This window comes from Enhydra lutris, unplaced genomic scaffold, assembly GCF_002288905.1.
Source record: "Enhydra lutris kenyoni isolate GAN:26980312 unplaced genomic scaffold, ASM228890v2 scaffoldscaffold11, whole genome shotgun sequence".
Taxonomy (NCBI): domain Eukaryota; kingdom Metazoa; phylum Chordata; class Mammalia; order Carnivora; family Mustelidae; genus Enhydra; species Enhydra lutris.
Window position 1 is genome coordinate 2623844 of NW_019154095.1, and position 17669 is coordinate 2641512.

Genomic DNA, 17669 nt, shown 5'->3' on the forward strand with positions numbered 1-17669 from the left:
TAAAGGGAAAACTGTCACACCTACTCTGCTAGGTTGGGAGGATGATGTGAAGGGAGGCAGGTCACACTGAAAGGTCCCGGGTTCATAGCAGGTGCTCAATCCAAAGCAACGAGAAACATCCGTGGATCCGTAGAGACCGATCTACGTGTGACAGAAAACTTGCATTTCTCAGAAGCCCCTGTGGGGTGATTTTTTTATTTTTTTATTATTGGTTGTTTTTCATTTTGTAATAACTTGACTCTTGGAAAATTAGTCTATCATCCTGTTTAATGGCAGGACATTTCAGCTTGATGGACCACAGAGGACTAGTAAAGTGCTCTGTTTTCTCTCAGCTCCAAAACGAGCAGAGGACAGCTGGCTCTGAATTTTAAAGGCTGTTTGAGAGGATTTTTTGAGCCTTCTTCAAGTGTGACATTTGAAATGCTTCATTAAATATGTGCAGAACGTTCTTATATGTCATTTTTCAGCACTATAAACATTTGCAGAAAGAACTCCCAATTTTTTTTCAAATTATAAAAATACTGGGGCGCCTGGGGGGCTCAGTGGGTGAAGCAACTGCCTTCGGCTCAGGTCATGATCCCGGGGTCCTGGAATCCAGCCCCACATCAGGCTCCCCGCCCAGTGGGGCGTCTGCTTCTCTCTCTCCCTCTGCCCCTCCCTGCTCGTGCTCCCTGTTTCTCAATCTCTCAAATAAGTAAATTTAAAAAATCTAAAAAAAATGTGTCCATTTCTTCCAAATTGCTGAATTTGTTGATATCTAGTTGCTGGTAATAATTTCTAGTAATTGTTTCTGTTTCATGGGTGCTAGTCATAGAGCACGTGTCGGGATGAGCACTGGGTGTTACCTACAATAATGAATGGTTGAATGCTACAATAAAAACTTACAATGTACTGTGTTTTGACTAACTGAACATAATGAAAAATAAAAAAAATAAATAAAAATAAAAAGTAAAAACAAACAAACAAAAGAAATCCCCCTGTCCTACAAAAGCTGTCCTTAAAGGAATTAAAATTTCACCGAGATGTGGGTCACCAGCCTTCCTTGTGGAGACCACACTGAGCAGAAGCCGACAACTCCAGCATCTCTGTTTGAATGGGGGGCTCACTCAGTAAAGGCTACGTTCAAGCAGTGGCTTGGAAACATCAAAAAAAAAGAAAAAGAATCTAAGAAAAAAGCTTTAAAAATTATTAAAATGCGGCTTGATTTTGGTCTGGAGAAGAGTGAAAGCTTGAAGAAATAAGTCGGCTTCCCCACGGCCATTCCTCGTGCCGGGACTCCTCGCAAGCGCGCGGATTATCAGTCGTCTCCGCGATGCTAACATCTGAGAAAGTGCCGAGCCTGGCAGCCAATTCAGAGAAAGCGCCTCACGAACACCTCCGTCCTTTGCCTCCCCTGCCACAGACCCACAGGCATATACGAGGCTGAAATAAATCACACCAAGAAATAGAAATCTAAAATTAAATATTTAATTAGAACTCTGATTTGCTTTAAAGATAGGTGTCATTGCACAGGCTATATTACACTCTCTTTATAATTTTTTGACAAAAAAAGATACTGTTGATTTTAACAGGCCACTTTAATATTAATACATGTGTAATAGGATTGGAACTGAGAATCTGCTAGAGATGGTACATGGTACATTATTGGGAAAATTACAGTTTTGTATTGTAAAAACATTTATTTTTAACAATTTACCTACATTAATCAAAAAATTACAGCATATTTAATAATTTTACAAATTCTTCATAAAAAATATATCTCTGTACAAAAAGATCGTTTGCACCTACTTCATGTCAGCAGCATGTGGCGAGATGGTGACACGGGGCGGGCGGAGATGCGGCGGGTTTCCTGACCATGACACCAGCGTTCGTTCCCCCTGTTTGAGAATCACTTTTTTTGTTGTTGTTTACAAAATATCTTACAGAAGAAAAAAATTATTGCAGCTAGCCTGAAGAAAGGCAAAAGATGTGGGAACAAGCAGCAGTTTTAAACAGCTCTGAAGCACATAACCTTCGTGGGGTCCTGCCCGCGCACGGGCTCCGGTGGCTTCCAGAAGGGGGCCCGCAGCCCCGGCGCAGGCAGCCCACGTGCCGACTGCCTGTGGGAGACCCTCTGACACCTCGCGGGAGGTCTGTCAACACTGCACACACCCTAGGAGGAAACTGGGCGGGATTCTCGCGGGAGAATTTCATGGGGTGTTCTGCTGTTGGTGTGGGACACCACGGCCCGAAGTGCAACCGCAGGACGGCTGGCTCCGCACACGGAGGAGAGTGGTATCTGATCGGATGCGTGGTTTCTGTGTGCGTGTACGTACGTCCTGTTGGTTCAGGAATCGGTGACGGCATGGACCGGCAAGCGGGTTAGGGACGGGGGAAGGGAGACATTGATCCAGACTCTGAAGTCAGCATTTTGCACCTAGTTTGAATGACTCAAACTTAGATATGTACAATATATCTATAGATATGTATGTATGTATATATATACAGTAATATATATAGTAACCCTGTTCTCCCCTGCACACAACGGTCCTCGAGCTCCCTTTGTCTTTGCTCTGGTTCAGTGTGCGCGTCAGGAGCCTGGCCTTGGCTGACCTCATCTAGTCTAAGAAGCGGAACCCGCATTTGCAAGGCAAATCTCCAGTCACGTTACCAGGCTGGCCAGAGAACAAGGGGCAGAGAATTCAGCATGGAACTACGGGATTCAGAATTTGGAGTTCAAAAGGCAAACAAGTCCCTAGAAGAGGTCAGCGATGCCCTCGTCACAGCATACGCCCCTTCAACTGAGTAACAGAGTGGCGGGCATCGAGACAAGGCCACAAAACCACTCATATCAAAACACATGACGGGAAAGAATGAGCTGTTCTCCTCACAGGTTTTTGTGTCTCCCCCCCCCCATTTGTCACCTGTGAAATCCTGCATTTAAGTGTTCAACAGAGCAATGGCTCCATCCGTCCTAAAGCCAGGACATGTGTCCACGACGACGATGCGAATGAAACCGCCTGTGGATGTGGAAGGGGAGGAGGGAAACGTTTCAGCGCGTGAAGCAGGTAAGTTACACCCAAATCATAAAATAAGCAACAGCTTCTCAAAATGCTTTTATCAAACCCTTTTAAATAAAAATAAACACGATCTTCACGTGGATTCTGTTACAGCCACATGCCCGTCGCCGTGCCTTCTGCTTCATCCACGGATCTCACCCGCACCGTGGGTCGCCCCTGCCCGACCCACAGCGAGTCTCGTGTCTCATGTTGAGCGCACTCGAGAAGTGAACACTCCCCAGATGGCCTTGGCATCTGGCGTTCACATGAAACAGAAGACCGAGCGAGGTATGACACGCGTCATCAGGACAGAGGGGTGTGTGCCATCCTCCCTCGCCTGCACAGAGACACACGGGATGGCGGTCCTGACAGGCCCTGCTGACCGCGAGCTGTGCCATCATTCAACGCCATGGCTGCGGGCGGCGAACCACGGCACACGGGGAGGACGACGGTGAGCTGAACCCCACGAGTTCATGAGCTTCCAAAGTAAGGTGCTATGGACGTGTGTACATGGCAGAGACACACGCCACAACCGCCCTGCCATCCCGTGCCCCCACCCCGGTGCTCACGGGCAATGCGAAAGGCAGAACGTGTGTGGGAAATGAAACATAAAAAGGCCCCTCTTTTTTTTTTCCCTCTTTCGACATCTTCAATGAATTCAACACACGTATGTAGCTAAAGGAAGCAGAACAGAATAAATTTCTCCAAGACCACATTTCCCTTTAAAACCTGTGCCGCGTCTGGGGATACTTCCTCTCTCTAACTGGCCGGGTGGTAGATGTGTAGCTGGACCACATGAGAAGATGCTTATATACAATGGATAGTGTGTATAAACCCTGTGTAAATAGTTTATTTTTTTTTCTGAATCTTACTCAGTCATTCATAACACACTAGTGCAAAAAATTGTGCATCAAAAATTCTGCAATAGAACAGCTGACTGGGGAGTTTGCCAATGGCCCTGGGAATGGACACTGAAGGGAGCTGTGAGTCCTCAAAGCGTGTGGGGTCTTGGGAAGGACAGAGTGAAGCGTTTGCAGGTGTGTGCATCTGCCAGAAAGGTGCCTTCTTCAAGAGAGCTTATTTTTTTTTTTCCAGAGTATTGATATTCATGGGGGTTTAAAAAAAAAAAAAGAAAAGAAAAAACAAAAACAAAAACAAAAGACCGGAACAACGTATTGTGGTATATTGTGGTGCTGCCATTTTGTCACCGCACCCAAAGGACGAATCCACGTGCCCGGAAGACTGCATTGAAAGGCATCCCAGCCACACAGAAACGGAAGTCCGAGGCATCGCGTACCAAGCTGTCGGCGTGACTCAGCAGGCTTCCTTGAGCGCGCCGTGACCCCAGGCAGATGCAGCGAGCCGGCCGGGATGCGGGTGAACGCGCCATCCGATCCGCGGAAGACTCTGGCACGTGACTGGAGGTTCCCGCTGCATGGACGCCGGCACAAGATGGGAACGATCAGCGCAGCGAAGCCGAGAGGAGGAGGGGGAGGTGGTATATGGCACCAGAGGACTTGCTGCTCGTCCATCAGAGGTATGGCTATGAATCGGTCCTAACGGGGCACTGAGGGCTATACCACCGTACACACTGTGTTCAGAGTCGTGTCAAACCGCACAGCCTTGGCTTCTGTGGGTTTTAAGTTTGTATCATACATGGGGTTTTCAAACGAAGCTTGTCCATTGCTGTTTTCATGTCCCGCGTAGCCATTGTATTGAACTTTTGGTCTCGTTCTAAGGGGGAAAGAAGGATCACACGGTTAGCACCCAGATTTTAAGAACACAGGCAGCAGCGGGGTCTCGGGGCATCGCATCACTCCCGACTCAGCAGGGATACACACACGAGGGCACACAGTGATGGGGAAGGGGCCCCTCTTCACATGTTTAGACCATTTTCTTTTTTAGAATCTGTTGTTGGGATGTTGCAGGCAGTTTAAAACACTGAAGCTCTTTCAAAATCAAAGAATTATCGGATTCCTGGTAATACTCTTGGCAAAATGGAAAGATCATCAGAACCAGAGTCAGGTGGATGTTGGACTAGGTATTTGTCACTTTTAAGTTCCATGACCTTGGGGAAGTCACTCCAAGAAAAAAGCAAGACTGCCCATCAAGACATCGACCCTTCAGGACTGTTCAGATTAAGGAAAAGAGAAACAGACTTTGGTTCGCTGCATGTAACGTTCACCGAATGGTAGCTATTTTGTGACGTGACACAGCCAGTGACCAAGTCACAGAAATGGCATCGGACTCTTTGTCAAACTATTGGTTACATTTTCTAATTAAAAGAAACGCTTGTGTGTGACCTAAGATTGGAGATTGGAAGATTTTTAAAGGTAAAAGATGTAAAGCTATTTATCTAGTCTGCCTCCCCCTCAACCTTTTCCAGGAGAAACTATATAAGAAGACTACACCAGGTGTGAAAACGCAACTTTCACGTAAATGCCCAAGCCAGCAGAAACATCCCTGCGTACCGGATTCGATGATGCTTCTGTGTCAGGGACTTACTAGCAGATTTTCTTAATTGACATTATGCTCACTGAGAAAAAGAGGATTCAAACTGTGTCAGTTTCAGAGAATTAGGCTTCTGTCCCCAGAAAAACAGTTTGCAACTGCCCCAGGACTTGGGAAGGTCTTTGACGTTGAACTTGAAAATGCTCCAGCATTAAAAGTTAATAAACAATTTCAGCCAAGCGTTAGTGCAGTTGAAAGCTGGCTAAAACCCCATGTCACCCCCTGGCACTGCAGGGAAGCCCCACAGAATTGGAGGGGACCCCAGGACCGTGGAGAAGGAGATGTGTACAGAGCAGGTATGTGGGAGTCCTGAGTCAGGAGCTTGGCCTTGACTGAAGGAACAATTCCAAGCAGACAGTAATGAGAGAGCCTCAGAAATGAGCGGGAATAGGATCTTTGCTCGCGAAATGCAGAGCCAACTGGTGAGGGAACCTTGACACCTATAGAGGGTAAGGAGCCTGTGTAGGGAAAGCTCATAGCTTGGTGTGTTCCCTGGGCACATGGCAGCAACTCAAAAGAAAACGAATTCCTGACATGCCCAGGTGATGAGGCATGGCCGGCTTCTGCAGAAATCCCCCAATTCCTCATAGGGCACCGAACCCGAGGACTACAGGAGCCTCCGGACTCAGCAGTCACGGGGCTGAGGGGCTCTCAAGAGCCATGAGGTCAGACAGCCTTCTGTGGTGTTCTAGACACAGCACAGTCTCCTGGGTGAGGAGTCACGTTGAGAGCGAGACAGGCAGAGAATAAACGCCCACCAGCCCACAGGCGTGGAAATGCAAAGAAGGGATCAAAGTCACAAAACAAGTAAGTGGTACCTCTGTCGCAGAGGCTCCGTGTACTGAACGCCGTGGGGAAGCATCTGAGGTTGAACATACACATACACGTGTACATACACTTGTGTAGGGTTATCTCCCGAAATGCTCAGAGACGTGATGGGGAAAGTTTTCTCGGAGTCTCATGTAAAGGTCTGCCTCACAGGGAGGCACATCGAGGCAAACCTCAGGGGCAGCTGGGGACACTGTCCCACACCTGCCTCTAGGTCTGGGCAGAGGACAATCCAGGAGGCTCCCAGACACCCCCTGATGGACAGGGGATGTGTCAAACGTGGGGAGAAAGAACTTCAGTGGACCGCACGTTTCCCTAGGGGTTAACAGGGCTGGCAACACCACCACCAAAAAGCAAAAATGAATTTGTTGGAATTATACATTCCCTCCGTATGTGTATCTGTAAGGGTACAGTGGTTCCTAGAGAAACGTGTGAAAGAGGATATATTTGTAATTTATACTTCTTTAAGAAGAGAAACACTTCAAAGCATGGTATTTTATTGGATAACATGGTGAGATAGCTTTTTTTTGTATTTACTACATTTTCAGCTAGCTCCAAGGAGAAATTTGAGAATAAAGCTCACCAGACCTGTGTGCAAAGAATATTGTTTTTTTCTAAAAGTAATAATTAACAATATGGATGGGCCAAAGTATAATTTTATCAAGAACCATCAGAGATTCCTTTCATCATTTTTTTTTTTTTTAAAGTAAGTACATTACTAACCACAAGAACGGGAAGACGTGTGTGCGGGCAGCTATGCAATATAATTTTGAAGTAACATTCTTACTACCTTATATATTTTTAAAAAGCATAAGAAAGTACATATTTAAAACTATTCTCTGATTCATTTAAAAAATTCTTAAACCAGTTTTTCTTTTTTAAACTGGGATTAAATAGAAAAACAGAAATATCTGCATTATATAAATGAACGTTGAACACTTCTAACATACCTTAATCTTATTTTAAGGAATCATAGAGGGCTTTTTTTTTTTTTTTTAAATCATACGTAGGGAATGCCACTATTCTAGGTAGTATTTTGGAACAGTTTGGCATATGTCATATTCTTCCAGGACATATATTGTCCAGATAAACACAAAATGTGTAAGAACTCATAATTCCTCCACAATTTATTTTTGCTTTTTTTTTTTTTTTTTTTTTGGGGGGGGGGGGGGGGGGCAACATTAACTCCAAGGAAAGGCCACTAGAAATGTGCGGCCAGGGAAGCCGGGGACACTGCGTCGCATGAGCCTCCTTAACGTCAGCGGGAGTGTGGGGTGCGGGTTGCGGGCGCGGGTGCGGGATGTGAGGTGCAGGGGGTGCGGGGTGAGGGGGCTGCGGACGCGCAGGGACAGCAGGACCCGCCCCGCGCCGCGCCGCGCCGCGCGCAGGGGTCCCGCCGCGGGTACCTGTGTTTGTAGAGGTAAAACGCAAACCCCGACAAAATGAGAGCGAAGAACGGGACGAGGATGGCGGCCGCCACGGACCCGCTGCTCGTGCCCTGGTGCTGATTCGGGGCGTCTTGATCCGAGTTCAGGGGATCTGGAAGACAAGAGGAGGAGGCGGCTGCCGGCACCGCACGCACAGTTACACGCACCCACGCGGGGGCTTCGTGAGTGGGTCCGGCTCTGCGGCAGGAGTCGCGACTCCCCAACCCGGCGCCTTTCTGCAAGCCCGTCACATCGGGCTAACGGTCGGGGCAGAAAACTACTCCTGAACGACGTCAGGGATGCTGTGGAGGAGTCAGGCAGGGGGACTGGGCGGGGGCAAAGCGGGGCGCACACCGCGACCTGGACCCGCAGGTGCGCGAAGCCGAGGGAAGCCCCCGCGCGCCGTCCACAGGCAGACGGGCAAGCGCCGGCCCTTTTCTCCTGTCCCGGACCGAGTCCGCCCGACCGAAGCCGCCGAGATATGTCCACACCCCGGGTCTCTCCACCCGCGGCATCTCGTTCTCCGCATGGGAGTGTGGTGTGCGACCTCCTTTACTGGAGTGAGACCGCCAGTTCGCCTGCGGCTGAGCGTGCGCGAGACCACAGCTCAGTGCCACCAGGCAGGCTCCCACGAGGACTCGGACCGTGATAAACATGACTTCTGTCCCTTAGAACGGAAGGCAGAGGTCAGCATCCCGGCCGTCACGGAGAGGACCTGGTCGTGAATCTATAATCCGTATCTACACGGCAGCAGATGCGTGCGCGACCCGGAGACACATGCGAACTTTGAAAATTCAAGTTAGAAAACGCTTATTAAGCAACTATTGCCAAATTAAAAGGTTTGTTCTAAAGAGCTTATTCATAAGATCAATTTTGAAATGTGTGTGGCTTAATCGCGTGGGCTCACTCAGTGCGCGTGTGTCAGGGATCACGACCGGGGCCCTCTGAATGCGGCAGGGTTGCTCCAAGTAAGCGGGGCTTGGCTGGGAAGTATCCGTCTCGAATTTACGGACTGTTCAGTAAAAGAGAAGTTTTCATTCTTTTTTTTTTTTTTACCCACAAACCATAATTGTAAATAAACAATCAAATATTACACACATCTAATTAGGTTTTTACATAAACATTCTCATGTTCACCTTGAAAACATGACAATGCTATGATGTCATTCAACAGACATGGGAACCTGCTACTTCCTGCCATCTTAGGGTCTAGTACTTTATACTGCATTTCTAATATATTGTATAACTGATGCTGGGTCTGTGTATCTTAACTGTATTTCTCTGAGCTCCTGCCTTCTCAGCGCCTGTGAATGAGACGTGATGTTTCACTCTCAGATGTGCCTACCACCTGCCGTGGAGGGGAAACCTCTTCCACCAGATACTGGTTCTCTCTAAATCTCGTATCCCATTGGACGTACCCTGGGCCCTAGTCAGGGTGGCAGAGGAAGAGCACCTGAGGTGGCCGGGAAGCCAGGCCGTGGCTGTGGTGCTGGACAGCCTGGAGCACACCGCAGAGTGCCCAGGTGACAGGTCCAGCAGCAGCAGGCAGAGTCCCGGGACCAGGGTGAGGCCGTCCTGCACAGGGAGCTGAGGTATACCCTCAGGTGGCAGCAAGTCTACTAATTCCCTGTGATATTTAAGTGTCAGGACACCCTCTGCTGCCTGGCACGCAGCCCACGTTCATGGGGACCCGTGTGTTCTAGAACAGAAGCTCTCATATGTGTACTGGGGAGCCTGGGACTCGCTTTCCGCTTGAATCCCCAGCGCCTACAAGAGGACTCCGGACACAGGAGCTGCTCACTAAGAGCCTGTCAAATGGAAAATGGGGCTTACGGTACTTGAGCCCCCAACAGTTTCTGAGAAGCTACCGCCCGGCGTTCTTAGGCTGGTGGCATTCCGTGAATCTCTCTGCCTCCTTCTCATAAACGTGTGCTCTGCTTAAATGAACCAAAGTGACTATTGTTATCTGCAGACAAGACTATTTTTCACCATCATGGCTATCAGACTTCTCGTCAATAAATGGATATCCCACAAGAGACTGTGCATCAAACACAGCTATAAAAGAAGGTCTTTGAAACTGTACAGCGCGGCGTCCTTCTACTCTGGAATTATTGTGCCGTCCGGAGTTGCTGTTAATGTCAGTTATCCACCCCTGCTTCCATAATCTAAAGGGTAATACATGCACATGATATTAATTAAAACAGCATAAAAAGATATAAACAGAAAGAACATAAAGGACAATGGAAATAAAGGGCTACTCTTTGCCCTTTATGCTAGTCTTCCTCTTAAGGTTAACTATTTTTTGATGTCCTTCCAGCAATGTGCTATTAATATATATGTTTGTTTCTCTTCCCTAAAATGTAAGAACACTAGATACATATTTTTTTGTATTTGGCTTTTTAAACTTAACCATATATCTTTGAAATTTTTCTCAGTACATATGAATTAGATTTACTTTTTCAGATGTGTAGTGTTTTATTAATGGGATATGCCAGAATTTTTTTCAGCCAGTCTACCTTTGAAGGACATTTAGGCCATTTCTAATATTTTTCTAATGCTGCAATGAAATCTTTTTTTTTTTTTCCCCTAGAGTGATACATCCGTAGGAGTTGAAACATACAGGATAAATTCTACCAAGTAGACTCATTGCCTAAAAGAATCTGTAACTGCCATGTTGTTACCCCGTACCCCCTAAAGCTGTGCTCTGACCTCACTTCAACCGTTATGTTATGAGGCTAGCATGAAAACACCTGAACAATGATAGAATGTCCAACGTGCTCTCCCCTTCCCCCTCCTCCCTCGGGCCTTCTCTTCACACTCTCACTACTATTACTGCTCCCACAAGTCACACACGGCGTGTCCTTACTTTCTCACTGACATTTCTGTGCTTAGTAATGAAGGTGGGCATCTCTTCCTCTGTTTTAAGCTAGTCCACTCAGGTTTTTTTAACATCATTAATGAAAGAAATTCATATACTGTTGATAATTCACCAAAGATATACATAAATCTATTGGTGCACAAAGAGGATGTGAGGTGTATGTGTGTGTGTGTGTGTGTGTGTGTGTGTGTGTGTGTGTACATGAATGTGTACAGACACACAGCGTGGAATATTACTTGGTTATAAAAAAGAAGTTGTTGCCATTTGTGACAGCACAGGTGGACCCAGAGAGTATGATGCCAAGTGAAATAAGTCAGACAGAGAAAGACAAACGCCAGACGATTTCACTTCCATGTGCAGCCTAAAACAAACGGAAAGCAAATAGACCCTTAAATTGAGAACAACTACGGTTGCCAGAAGGGAGGTGGCTGGGGGATGGCGGAAGCAGACAAAGGGGAGTAAGAGGCACAAACCTCCAGTTATAAAACAAATAAGTCACAGCGATGAAAAGCAGAGCATGGAGAATATTGTGACTAATATTGTAATAATGTCGTCTTGTGGCTACATTTACCGAGTCATGAACAGCTTGTGGAAACACTGTGGTGTGCACCTGAAACTAATGTAACATTGTGTGTCAATTCTACCTCAATAATAAATAAAAACATACATAAAAATAATAATAATAAGGCATAATACGTTCCAAAATTTTTGGTCTATTCACACGGTGTTACAATGATCACTATGGTTTAATTCGAGAACACTGCTGTTCCTCTTAAAAGAAACCCATTGTCCCTTGGAAGACATTCCTCACCTTCCCACCTCCAGCTCCGAGCAACCACTGAGCTGCTGTCTCCAGAGATCTGCCTTTTTATTCACATAAATGGAATCATACCGTATGTGGGGTTTTCTCTGTGAGTGGTTCTTCCTACTGAGTAGAAGGTCTTTAAGAGAACATCAGGCTGTACAGACACACCGTGTTCTCTTCACCTGCTCGTCAGCTGACGGGCATCTGGGTGGTTCCCCTGTGTGGGCTACTAGGAATAACGCTGCTATGCGCCTTGTGTCCACATTTTCGTGTGAACACGTTCTCACACGTGTTCTGTTGGCCGTACATGGAGTGGAGTGGCGGCACTGCATGGTAATTCCATGATTAACTGTTTGACAAGCAGCCAAGACTGTTTCCCACTGCGGCTGGACCACTGGTGCACGCCATCCATGAGGTACGAGGGTCCTAATCTCTCCGCACTCTGGCCACGCTTGTCTGTCTGCTCATTGGCTTCCTGGTGCTCGTGGGGGGTGTCTCAGTGTGGTTTGATTTATGTTCCCCAAATGACTCGTGATGTTGAGCATCTTTTCAGGTGTTTATCGATCATTTGTAGGTATTTGGAGATATGTCAACTCAAATCCTTTGCCAATTTTTTAGTTAGGTTATTTGTGTCTGTGTCATTGAACCAGATGAGCCCTTTATATGTTCTGGATACAAGTCCCTTATCAGATGCACACTTTGCACTGCTTTTCTTCCATTCTGTGTGTGTGTGTGTACACCTAGAGTTGGGGTTGCGACAATTCAGTGTACACGGGGAAACCAGCCTATCGTTCGGTTTCTTACACCCGTTTTTGCTGTAGAGTGTCCTTTCCACCCAACTTGGGTTGGTATCCACTTATTAAAAATCACTTTCTTCCCATTTATCTACTGGCTGGAGACAATGAAGACGTTTATTTTTATCCATAAAAAGTGTTTAGCCAAATCTGAGATGAATGGTCGCTGGCGAAGCATACGGAAACGTCAACTTTTCTAATTAGCTGAAGGGCAGACTTGCTTGGGATTCAAATTACCCGTGAGGCAAACTGCTTTTCCTGACAACAAACTCCTCATCACATGGGAATAAAGATTACTTGTTAAAGCAAGCCGTTGTTTCATGAGATTAGGAAGAAAGGGTGTTAGGCAAGAGTGTCTGTGACAGCATAGTGAGAGTGAGCCCAGCCTCCTCGGACGAGTGAACCCAGACAGCCACGGGGTACCTCGTACAGCTCACTGGGGCGTCCTTCTGCGGAATTACTAGAGCGTGTGCCCAGGGAGAAAGGAGGACAGAGAACTGCAGGGATTTGGCTCCGAGCAAGAGAAAATTTTACTCGTCATTAGTGTTGGCCCAGTGCATTTATTCTATTTCATTGCCTCAAAATAACGTAACCCAGTTTAAAGTGCTGTACCCACCATGGCTGGCTTATGATTTAAAGCTCTTTACTTAGAAGCACTGCATTTGGAATGGTGGAATTCAAGTATTTTACGATTATTCTTTTTCGGTCAAGAATTTTTTTTTAATTATTTATTTATTTATTTTTTTGTAAGTTTAAATCCAATTAGCCGACATAAAGTGCGTCGTCAGTTTCAGATGTGGCGTTTAACGATTCATCAGTTACCTACGACACCCGGTACTCGTCACGTCACATGTTTTTTACACATAGTAATAGACAGGCTGCGAGGCCTTTCCTTTGGGATTGCTCCATGTCGTGATAAAGTCTTACAAGGTGAGCAACCGATGACAACCGCCACAGGTATGACACTCACATGCCTCTGAAACGCAGCTCAGGTACCAAAGCCTGTATGGGCTTACAAGTAAAGCGGTCTATACCGGTCGGAGAGACATGTGCTAATCTCCCTACAGAAAGGCATTTTCTCATCCCTATCAGCAGTGACGACAGCAGTGACTTCCGTGAGGGAAGAAGTCCAGACGGCACAAAGCAAAGGCTCGCACCATCTCTTAATCTAGGTGACAAGGCAGAACTGACTTCCCTACGGGGATGTCAGCTGAAGAAGTAGGCCTGAGAAGATTGCAAGCCATCCTGCATTACAAAACTAGCTGGTGGATGGATGACCTAGGATTCTCATCTAGCGATTTCTCTTCATATATTGCTCTCTTCAAGGACTAAGGTAAAAATGAAGTTGTAGAGAAAGGTAGGAGGGAGGACCCATCTGTCTATGTATGGTAAACTTTTTTTCTCCTGTAGAGGTCATGGATATCTCTGCATGTCAATACACAGTCCTCACCTCTTAATGAAAAATACTGAATTAAATTTAGCTCCCTATTTAATGGGACATGTTGTGTCAAATTATGTACTTAAGCAACTCTTTGATGATAGATGTGTGAGATGCACGATCGATTTTCACATTCATCTGGTTGAAATCCAAAGGCAGACGCGCTGGGTGACAGGTATCGTCAAATCACCCGTATCTATTCAGACATCCCTCCAAAATGGAGCACCCAGTGGCCATTTCTACTGTTCCCCAGAATAACTGCTTAAAAAGTTTATATTCTAATAATGAAAAATGGAAAACCTTTGTTGCCATAAAATGGATTTTTTGGAAGTTAAAGATTGTTTTGTCATTTGTTGGACACTCCTAATTCCTCTGATAATTTTCTCAGGGCAACGTCGTTGGCTTAATTCTTTAACTGAGTTTCATCTTTGCCTTGTTTTCCCCACATTTTTATTCTCTCTTTCTAGGGTAAGTGTATTTATTCCATATGTGGCCTCTTGTTTCCAGACCGGCATCGCTCGGTTGTGCTGTTCATAGCACTTATTTCTCCTTCCCCCGTAAAGTCCGCTCGCCCCTCCTGCTATCTGTCCATGTGCCTTCCCGTTACTTTCCAGCCCCGGCATGGGAAGACCAAACTGACGGTTGATTTCAAACACAGAACGTAAGAGCAGTTACCTTGTCTTTCGAGCTTGAATCTTCCAAAGTCTTTTCCATGAATATCACCTTGAAAAGTAAATCCCCCTCTTTCCAGTCCTGATGAAACCTGATATGCATGAAAAGGAAGAAAACAACATACGGCAAGGATTAATGGCATGCTCCTTGACGGCCCAGCAGCTGTATCTCTCACGGCGAGATACTACAGTTAGATATTCCTGTCCTCGGTCCTGCCTTCCAGGGATACTGGAGCAGTTAAAACTGGAAAAGACCTATGTGAACTTCAACTCACATCTACATTCTCAGTATCTCATTTTTACCTAGAAATAGTAACATTTACAACATATTCATAGGTTAACCATCCTTTGTGCAGGGGACTGTTACATGAATATAACCCAGACGACATCAAAATCACTTTGTGACCCAGCTCTTGGCCGGTGAACACCACGTGACGCCGTATGCTCTTGCGTCAGATAACACGTTAGAACACACACCATGGTTGCCTTGCGGAGAAGGATCTCAATGAGTCCTGGGAAGTCTCCATATCTAGGAATGAGCTTTTATTTGGACTTTTGGAGTGGTTACCCGGTGGTTGGGTTCAGACTCCTGCTGGAATGTGCCATTAAGCACAGGACGTGGATCTAAGCTCTTGTTCTGTCCCCAGCGGTAACTACTCATTTGTTTGTCATTCCAGAAACTAGGTTTCTTCCTTCTTAAAACAAAGGGGTAAAAGGACCATGATGTTTGCGAAGCAGAGGGAACAATGTGTTTTCAAGGGGCAGATGCCACCCGGCTCCCATTAGCAATCCCCTGCTGGCGTCCTTTTCCACCTCACACAGACAGCAAAGGTCAGCCCCCTGTGCTGAATAACAGTCCCCACAGAGAGTACTTACATAACCAGCTAGTCCCCAGTTGTCATTTTCAAACTTGCTTACAAAAATATCTGCAGGGCCTTTAATTTGAAAAGCTTTCAGAAGTAAGTGTGCCTCTTCTTTCTTATAAACGCCTACCAAAAAAATAATAATAATAACAGACATTATTACTTTTATTCTTACATTGTCACTTTAGTCCCTCTGTTTTCTTCAAAAGCATTTCCTGATTAAGGCTTTTCCTAGCTTGGATGGGTACAACCCATTTCATTAAACTCAACATCTCCATCACACAGAAATCAAGGTAATACTCGTATTCATTTATGTCATTATTTTTTTAATCTAGCATTTTAAATTCATATTGCACTCATTTCTGAGGACAAAGAGACTAAGACCATAAGTGTAAATCTTGCTACTTCTACAGATGAGTTGCAGCCCTGAAATGAAATGAACAGCGTGGTGGACAAAGTGTGTTGGGCGTGCTTGTGTCACCGGCTGATTCTGGGCCAGAGGGACTCGAAGGTCACAGCTCCAGCCACCTGTGAGGCAGCTGGAGGGAGAGCTTAAGAATGTTGCCCAGAGAGGAGAGGTCACGGTGTGGCCAAGGGGGCCGGGAGGGTGTGCCAGCAGCCAGAGTGCTGCCCACCCACGGGAGGAAATAGATAAACCAGGAAACAAACAGGCAAGCATTAAATGGATAATAACATGCCTGAATGTCCTCTCTGCGGAGAAGACAGGTTCAAGGTTCAAGGAGGATCTGGGTTCGTTTCAGGGAAGAATGGGGGGAAGCTGACCCACCATCATTCTTTCTAAATGTCAAGCCTGAGTCTGTCCAGTGGTGAGCAAAAGTAGGGGCTGCCCAGGGCCTCTTGGAATTCAGACCCAGGGCCGCCTGGTGGGTAACTCAGGGAAAAGCCCAGCCCTCGTGTACAAAAGGATACATGGTTATAAAAGTGACATAAATGAAAATATTTAAAAAAAAAAGACATTCAATGTAGTCATAAAGGTGATAGGCATCTTAGTGGTTAAGAGTATTGACTCAAGATTCAGATTTCTGAAATTCGCATTCCTGAGTTCAGATGGCCTGTCTACCGTGTCCCCTTAGGAAGGCCACTAGAGTTTTCTGGGTCTCTCTCTGTCTCTCGTCGCCCTGTTATCAGTAAAGAACATGACTGATACAAATGCCCATATCATGGGCTTGAGGTAGGACTGAGGAAGATAATGTATGTAAGTACGCAAGATGGCGTCTAGCATCTGAACCAAAACTGTTGCTATTTTACTAACAGTGGGATGACCCCACCCCAAAAGAAGAGAAAAGAAAAGAAAAGAAAAAAGAAAAAAGAAAAAAAAAAAGTCTCCTGAGGAGCATGTGAGTTGAAGAAAAGGAAACTGTAAGAAGAAGTTTGGAGATAGGCACATCTGGATATCAACCTCACACCTTTGACTCAGTCTGTTATGGGCATAATCTGGAGCAATAATGAGATTTTCTGTACTGGTTTTGTAATCTTCAGAGAGGAGAATACTGACCTCCCCATTACTCAGAGGGTCCCAGGAGATGTAGTTGGTGCCAAGCCAATGGACTGTTAAGGAGCGTGTGATCGACGTCAGCCCCCTCCCGGGTGAGAGGGTCAAGGTGTATTAGTCTACATTCTGCAGTTCCTAAAAAGCAATGCCCCAGGGCCTACCTGTCAACTTCAGCTCCACCTGAGAGGCCTCCAGGAAGGTCGCGTTCACCTTGCTGCTCGTGGCATTGAACCAGTCCACCGTTAGAGTTGCGGGCTGTCTCTTCCCTAAATATTCATAATATCCCTTCCACACGGAATTGATAAAAAATACATCGGAAGGAACTGTTGGAGGGGAGAAAAACCAGAGCAATGTTAGCACACATGGAAAAATTAAGCCAAGATCTTTTTCACAACACAGAGGCGTACTAAGAGTCAAGTAAGCAATCCCGATCGGGATGGTGATGAGGACAGACACGGCCGGTCCGGGGCCCTTCACAGCGTAAGTGGGATGGAAATGAAATGAGAAGGGGGATGTTTGTGAGATGCACGTTCATATGTGTTTGTTGATTTGTTGGAGGAATACTTTAGATGTCAAAGCTCTCCTGTCTGAGTGGACCTGCCGGGCCAGAGGGTGGGGTGAATCAGTACTCCCTCCAGGAGGGTGGGTTACTGGGCCATAATGAGCACATGGTGGCTGAGCCCGTAGTGATATTTCTTTAATGTCCAGATGGACTCTCTGGAAGCTTAGAAGGCTCAGAGAGCTGCCCTGTACCATCTGCCAGGAGTCCCTGGCCCCAGAAAGCTTGCACTGAAAGTGCCATCAGAGGACATCAGCTCAGTTCATGAAGGCAGGGCTTCTCTGAGTCCAGAGATCTTTACCTCACAAGGAGAGCCCAACCCACTCACCCACACTCCTCCAAGCT

The 17669-nt window shown here is 46.2% G+C and overlaps 1 protein-coding gene across 1 annotated transcript in view; it reads right to left on the minus strand.

Moving 5' to 3' along the window:
• Positions 1-4612: 4612 nt before the first annotated feature.
• LOC111144434 (CUB and Sushi multiple domains 1) overlaps positions 4613-17669 on the minus strand; it is a 1720260-nt gene continuing 1707203 nt past the window's right edge. The window contains exons 65-69 of the mRNA XM_022498737.1: positions 16927-17088; positions 15266-15378; positions 14394-14481; positions 7784-7916; positions 4613-4772 (exon numbers count right to left, since the gene is read on the minus strand). Of these exons, the coding sequence (XP_022354445.1) occupies positions 4613-4772; positions 7784-7916; positions 14394-14481; positions 15266-15378; positions 16927-17088 (656 nt within the window). The remainder of the gene's footprint in view (positions 4773-7783; positions 7917-14393; positions 14482-15265; positions 15379-16926; positions 17089-17669) is intronic.